General features: G+C 43.3%; 1 protein-coding gene across 1 annotated transcript in view; it reads right to left on the reverse strand.

Moving 5' to 3' along the window:
* Positions 1-7,648, reverse strand: part of OXR1 (oxidation resistance 1) — a 97,569-nt gene that overhangs the window by 42,066 nt on the left and 47,855 nt on the right. The window contains exon 8 of the mRNA XM_066578867.1: positions 1,183-1,268. Coding sequence (XP_066434964.1) covers positions 1,183-1,268 — 86 coding nt within the window. The remainder of the gene's footprint in view (positions 1-1,182; positions 1,269-7,648) is intronic.

A 7,648-nucleotide genomic window follows, 5' to 3' on the forward strand; every position in this document is an offset into this window, starting at 1 on the left:
GGAAATTCTGCAGCGAGATTTCCCGCAGAGTTTCTGCCCGTGCACGCTGCCATAGGATTGCAGACAGTTGTGATTTTGCCATATGAAAACTCATGTGGTAAACAAATCGGAGCATGTCCTATTACCATGCGAGCCTCGTAGAGGCCCGCACAGAAACGTCACCACTGACGCGCCGGCTCTGCTCTGTGCATGTGCAGCAGCCGGCACATCGCAGAACAGAGACAAGGCGTCGGAGGTGAGCCGTAGTCACTGCAGGGGAATCTGACCCGGCCGTCTGCATTCACCCTATCAGGCGGACAGAAGGGAGAGGGGAGACATGATTAAAGCCTTTATCATATGAAACGTCTGAAAGAGTAATAGATGCTTGGAACAAATTCTCAGTAGATGTGATTGGAAAAGTGAGTGGAAGCATGTCTGGGGTAAGTATATACCCAAAGATCAAATAAAAACCTTGGTCATCTAGTATGTATTTCCCCCTTAATACTGCCACTTAATAACATGCAATTCTGCATTCTTATGGCTGCTGGGTTCTCAAGACATGACGTTGGACAATTGGTCATCACACAGCAATGAGATCGAGAAACTGTGGCAGCCTGACTGGTGTTACACTACCGGATTACTTCTATTGTGAACCTGCAAAACTAGTTGTAGGGGGGCGGGGTGCTGTCGGAAAACCCTTTTGAAAAGGCCAACTTCTCTGATACGATACATATAAGCGGCGCACAAAAAAACGCAACATTAAAGACAACATGATCTGCAAGGACTCAGACTCCCTGTATGGACATGGCCAAGTGGCAATATTAAAATATTATCCATCAGCACACTTTACGTAGACGCATGTAAGCCAACAAATCTCATCCGGCATCGATACTGCTGCCAGATCTCATTAAAAAGTTTAAACAAGCTGTAATCCACAAAGCTGAAAAAAAAAAAAGCAATTATCACGGCCTGAAACAGGATTGCGAACGACAGACAACAACACTCCCATAAACCGACGACTCCGAATGATCCGAGCAGTGGATCCCATTCAGACTCTGTCGCTGCCGCCGACCGCACTTTGTATACATAACCTCCAATTATAAACACAAATGTAGCAAAACTTTTCCATCCGCAGCCTGTGGCTACTCGGACAAAAGCCAGGAAGGGGGCGACTCGAGCAGCAGGACTCGCACGCAAATTTACCAGAGAGTACTTGTGATTCGCTGCCTGGTGCTTCCTTGATTTCTTGCCATACCAAAAGCGAGACATTTCCCTTCCAGAGACTGAAGGTTAATTATTGACATCCGAGCCCGGGCCACACATGTTCTCGCTGCTCCATCAGTCCCCAGTATACACACACAGCTCAGATGTGACACAGTAACCTCAGAGCTGCATTCATGTGACTGACAGGCCCAGCTGCTAGTAGAAGAGTCGCTCTTGCCTCAAAGGGCTGGGTCTAATCAGAGTTTGGTTGGAGTGCAGATGACTCAGTAAAAAGAGAGAGAGATTTAAAGGGACAGCGCACCATTACAAGCTGGAGGATGCAGAAGGTGCATTGAGAAGAATAGGATCCTGCAGCGATCCAAGTCCGATTAGCCACAAAATGACCGCAGGGAAACTCTACGGGCCTCTAGTAATATAGCAATATTCCATCGCTGGTGCATAATCTGTGGAAATTGTAAAGGGTTAAATGAGGAGGGACTAAATCACCTTGGCTTCCTAAGGCAGCCTGCTATACATTGGGGAGAGGAGCAGAACTGTAGTGTCCCAGGGATGAAACCAAGAACAAGCACTTCCATAAATCACATTACTCGGCCATTCCCACACTCATCAAGCCGGACGGCGGCCCCCCTGCAGGCCACAACGGCCCCTTTGTCAGGATGGAAAGCCTCATTTTTTTTAATAAGACAAATTGGATTTGGTAAATTTGATTCTCGCTTGACACGACCGATAAAACTACATGTCAGCAGAGTAATGGGCCGGTAAACCCGCAGTCCTTTCTCCTTACACTTGCGGTGTAATTTATGACACTAGTGTTCTCAGTTATCAGCCTGTATGGTACTCTGTGTCCTTAGGAGTTTATTGTAACGGCTGATGACAATTAGCGCCCTTATTCAGGGTTTATTTACTGCAGCAATTACTGGCAAAACGTCGCCTTTTGCAAGAATAAAGCACAATTTGACAGCGCGGTGCGAATACATGGAGGTGGTTTTTTAAGTTTCGCCCACGTGGCTTGTACTGTAGATACTGTGGATTTACCACAGCATTTACGTCCCATGTGAGGGCACACTTAGGTTATGTCCCCATGGGATGCATTTTCTGCATTAACCCCTTAGTGACCAAGCCTGTTTGCACCTTAATGACCAGGCCAAATTTGGGAAATCTGACATGTGTCACTTTAACATAGAATAACTCCGAAAAGGTTCTGCATATTCAAGTGATTTGGACATTGTTTTTTTCGACACATATTGTACATCATTTAGGTGGCAACAATAGACCGATAGACCTTGTGTATATTTATTAAAAGCGATAAAATTGGGAATTTTTTTTCACATTTTCAACTGCAATCTCTCAAATATATGCGAACATACTTGACATATTTTTGCTAAGATATAGATTTCCATCTGTTTATTTTATTCTGGATGCACATTTGAAAAACGTTAGTTTTTTTTTTTAACCATTTAGAAGATGTACAAATTTTGCTTGAAGGCGATTTAAGCCCCATTGTCCACTTGTAGAGCCCTTGAGCGGCCAAAACTATAGAGAAAGGACCTCAAATGACCCCATTTTGAAAACTAGACCTCTTAACGAATTCATTTAGGGCTATACAGCACACATAGAAATTAAGACTTTCATACCAAAATAGATTCTCTCCCCCCCCCCCCCCTTCCCGTTTGTCCAGTGTTCAGAGACATACCCATTGTAGCCCTAATCTTCTGTCTGCTGCACAACGGAGCCCAAACCGAACTCAACATCAAACTTCAACTGTCTTCACTTTTACATAATCGCCATCATCCATTGGATAACGGTGGTCACGTCACCGGGGACCGCTCACTGCTCCATGCTCTTGGCTGCTTTTAGTAGCCAGGAGCAAGGAGATTTTATATTTCCTGGGTTCTTCCCAGCTTCTGTGCTTATGTCCTCCATTCTAGCGACGGGCGCATGCACTGAAACTGGGTAAAGGTCTGCAGTTAAGGTTTCTGTCAGAGGACATCGCTGGAGGCCTTAGGTAAGCAATTTCACCTCCCCTCACGGATCAAATCTGTGATGGGAGGTGAAAGTAACATTTTTTTCTTACTTTTACATGATCACTGCTATTCATTGGATAACGGTGATCACATGACCAATGAGCATGTACCGCAACCCCCCGTGAAGTCTCCAGGCTCTCTGCTAGGTTTGGGGAAATTTTTAATTATCCCGACAATCCGTGGCGACAGGAGCAAGCGCAGAAGCCGGGGTAAGGGCCACGGATAAATCCGATCCGTAAGGGGAGCTGAAATTTTAACTTTATTTTACTTTGTATTCACGTTAATGCGATCACCGCTATCTGGTGGATACCTGCGATCATGTGACCAGGGGGGCTTCCCAAGGCCCCCCCATGACAGCTCGAGGTTGTCGGTGCTGCTATCTCTTTTCATACATCAAGGGTGCAGGCTATTACAACAGATACCTTGCGGCATCAACTGCAATCAATCGCGTCTGTTAACTCTTTAAATGCTGTTGTCTAAATCCCGTAAATCCCCCAAATTCTGTATGCCGCCGCCCCCCCTAACCCGCCGATGAGATCGCAGGGAGCCGTGCAGGTGTTATGCCTTCTGAAAGGCCCTAGGGCTGTCTTGGCAGAATGCCTATCAAGCTATCCTGTGGGGTGGCTTGACGGACTGCCTACCCGATTGCAGTGTGATGTAATAGGTTTAAAAAAAAAAAAAAAAACAAAGAAAAATGCCACACCTTTTGCTATAGTTACAATAAAAGAATCTAAATAATAAAATAAAAATAAATGTTTGGTATTGCTGCGTCTGTAACAGTCTGATCTATCAAAGTAATGCATTATTTACCCCACATAGTGAACGTCGTCCAAAAAGAAAAAAAAAAGTCCAGAAATGCACTTTTTTGGTCACAGTCTCCAAGAAAAAAAATGCAATAAAAACCGATCAAAAAAGTCGTATGTATTCCAAAATTGTATCAATGTAAACTACAGGACGTCAAAATGAGCCCTCGTACAACTATATCGACTGAAAAATAAAAAAGTTTTTGTGCGCAGAAGATGGAGGCAGAAACTAAATTTCAAAAATTTAAAGGTCTTTGAAAAAAATACTAGTGCAGCGCAAAAAAAAAAAAGAACTCTATACAAGTTTGGCATTGTAGTAATTGTCATTTTTGTTGCAGTTTGTGCGCCGTAGAAACAAGACGAACTGAAAGATGGCGAAATGTCGTCTTTTTTTCTTCATTTTTCTCCACTTATAATGTACTGAAAAACTTTTAAAAATTCTATGGTACATTTAATAGTACCAATGAAAAATACAAATCGTCTCGCGAAAAACAAGCCCTTAAACAGCTACATAGATGGATAAATAAAGAGTTACGATTTTTTAAAAAAGGGTGAGAAAAAAACGAAACCGGGGAAAAAAAAAAAAAAATTAAACCAGAACGTAAAAACACTGAGGTGGTCACTAAAGGGTAAAAATCAGCGTGTTATGAGCGGAATTCACCCAACGCATTGCAGAGGCTGAAGTCCGCAATGAAAATCTGAAGTATAAACTGTCGTGCTGCGGATTTACAGTGAGCGCTGCAGGTCCGGTTTTCGCAGCATCTGACCCTTCACAGCAGCACGTATATACGCCGTCCATACGCAATCGTTCTCTATGCGGCAAGGATTACACAACCATAGAGAGCAATTTGTCCTCTCATGCGTAATAAGTGACAAAATGGAACCGGCTGTGTTCTTTTTGCGCTCTGTTATTAAGCAATGCACACATGCGAATGTGAGCAAAACAGTACAAGGCAATGTACTTGATCGTCTGCGAAATACCACGCATACATCGCGCACGTATTTGCAGTCATTGGTTTTAATTTTCCACTGAGCAAATATGGATCTGTATTTGAGCAGAAGAAAACTACTCCTTATCTAAGGCCTGTGCCACACGAGCGCATCTGCTAAATGTTGTGCATGTACAAGGATTTCAATGGGCGAGTTCACATAAGCGCATTTTGCGCATGCATTTTGTTTCGCAACCTCCCCTTCCCCCAAACAAACCAAACCGCAGCATGCTCCATATTGTTGCGCATGTGCACAGGTAAAGAGTACATATTAAACTAATTGCCCATTTCAATGAATGGGAGCATGGTGTGTGTGCAAAAAGTATAACAGTGTGCAAATACGCAATACCCATTGCCCAAATGTGCACGTAAATGCGCGTACACCCATGTGACACCGGCCTAAGGAATGCAAATACAGAGGCAAAAATGGGCAAATGTAGCACGTTTAGTTTTTAAACCATGGCCATGTAAATAGATACAGATTCACATTAGGCCTGTAAAACACGGATCGAATAGTCAGTAAAAATACGCTTGTCTGAAAGTGGCCCAAGGGCTCAATCACACGGGGGTATGCAATTCTGGGCCGTGAAAAGCACAGGTCTGAACACACCAGTTATAATTCAGTCGGTCCGTGTGCTAGCCGCATTCAGTGGGAAGACCATACGGACCGAATATGGATAGAGAATACAGCCGTGTGAACAGTCCATCTCCCCCAGTCAGAAACAAATACACAGACCGCACTGACCAGTAACCCGAGAGATAACAGAATTACGCGGCTCTTTAATCATTGGCATATACGTTTCAGATACTTTAGCACAGTCAGCATTAAAAGCACAGAAATACAGGGGTTGTAACAGGTTTTTACTTCCCGCCGTTTTTTTAAGGATCATAGATAAGCAAATGGGTAAAGACGCCCTCGCCAGAACATGCCGTTTTATTCAAAAACTTACCACTGATCCCCAAACCACCACAAACAAAAACACTGCTCAATGTAAACTTGTCCATCATTTGCAATAAAGCACATCCGGCTCAGCATAGCTGACCAAAGAAACAGCATGACAAGGCCACCAAAATGCTGCGAAATGCAGTGCGATTCCAATTGCCATAGTTGGCAGGGCTCCCCAATGAATAGTTACAGGTTGTGCTACTGGCGAGATTCCCAGAAGTCAACTGTAATCTCAAGGTGTTCAGTTGCACAACAGTGCACCCAGAGGTGAAATGAAGAATTGCACGGTCCCCATTAAAAAGAATGGCATGTCCATGTAAAGCATGGACATGCTGGGTCCTCCACAGTGAAAGACATTCTTTATAGCTGGAGATGCTCCACTTCAATTCAGAATTTCTAAATAGGTTTTTAAATGAATCTTGTAACCCGGACAACCCCTTTAATAAGCTACTGGAAACGACAATAAATCCACATCACTAACATCATTCGTACTGAACACACATAGGTGTACAAAAGATTAACCCTTTCCAATCCAGTTTGTATCACGGTTTTCCTAGAGGGATAACTCTTTTGCTGCCGTTATAAAACGACACCATCTGCTGGCTAAAGCCAGTACTGCATGAGGTGACACATTGGAGAGGCTCCGACAGCAGAGAGGCTGGCAATATACAGTAAGAGAACCCTGACAGACGTCTTCCAAGATCGGGGTTGTACAGTCTTAAAACATAATGTCTTCAGACATCAGACAGTGGATTGGAAAGGGTTAAAAAAGTTGTCAACTTGTAATATATTGATGGCTTATCCTCAGGCTAAATCATCAATATTAGTTCAGCAGAAGTTTGTCACTGGGGACCCCCAATGACCAGCTGTTCTCTGGGCCACAATGCGCTTGTGCACTCAGCATATTGCTTCAGGAAGCAGACAGCTCCGTTCCCACTACAGTGACCTAGCTTTGAATTGCAGGCCAAGTTTCCATTCATTACAAATGGGAACATGGCCTGCAATACCAAGCTAGGCCACTGTAGTGGGAACGGAGCTGTCTACTTCCTGCAGAAATCAGCTGATGGTGGGGATTCCTGGTGACGAACCACCACCAATCTACTACAGATGATCTATCCTAAGGATAGCAGTCAATACAACTGGATAGCCCTGTAATCAAATAAAGGATGCAAGAGACGTATCCCGACCAAAAGTACACATACACAGCAGAATCAAAGTACATGAGAAACAGTGCCACGCTGAGCTTCTCACATACCTCTAAGCTTTGCATACATAATGCTGTGCAAACAGTATAATACATACAGCCCATGTACTCCAATAAGGGAGTTAGAAATACTACGTTTGCATGGTTTTACACCCAGACAGGATGGTTATTCTTTCTACATTGTGAATATTTATAACATTCTCCGGTTAAATGTGGAATTTTAATTCTTAGACATGAGACACATGTGGCTTGTGGTTATGAGTGGATGTCAATGTAAATGGAAAAACAAAAAGTGTACAAGGGGTCATATATATTATTCATAGTCTTTACTGCTGACCACCAAACAACAGTTTTTCATTCGTATTTATGTATAATCAGAGAGGAGCAAATATGTGAACATTTTAAAGAGTTTTGCAGTTAGGACAACGTTCTATTTTAAAGCAGTATATGGATCCACATTCCAAAAGTCTTCACTGACT

Source organism: Eleutherodactylus coqui, chromosome 9 (genome assembly GCF_035609145.1).
Source record: "Eleutherodactylus coqui strain aEleCoq1 chromosome 9, aEleCoq1.hap1, whole genome shotgun sequence".
Lineage (NCBI taxonomy): Eukaryota > Metazoa > Chordata > Amphibia > Anura > Eleutherodactylidae > Eleutherodactylus > Eleutherodactylus coqui.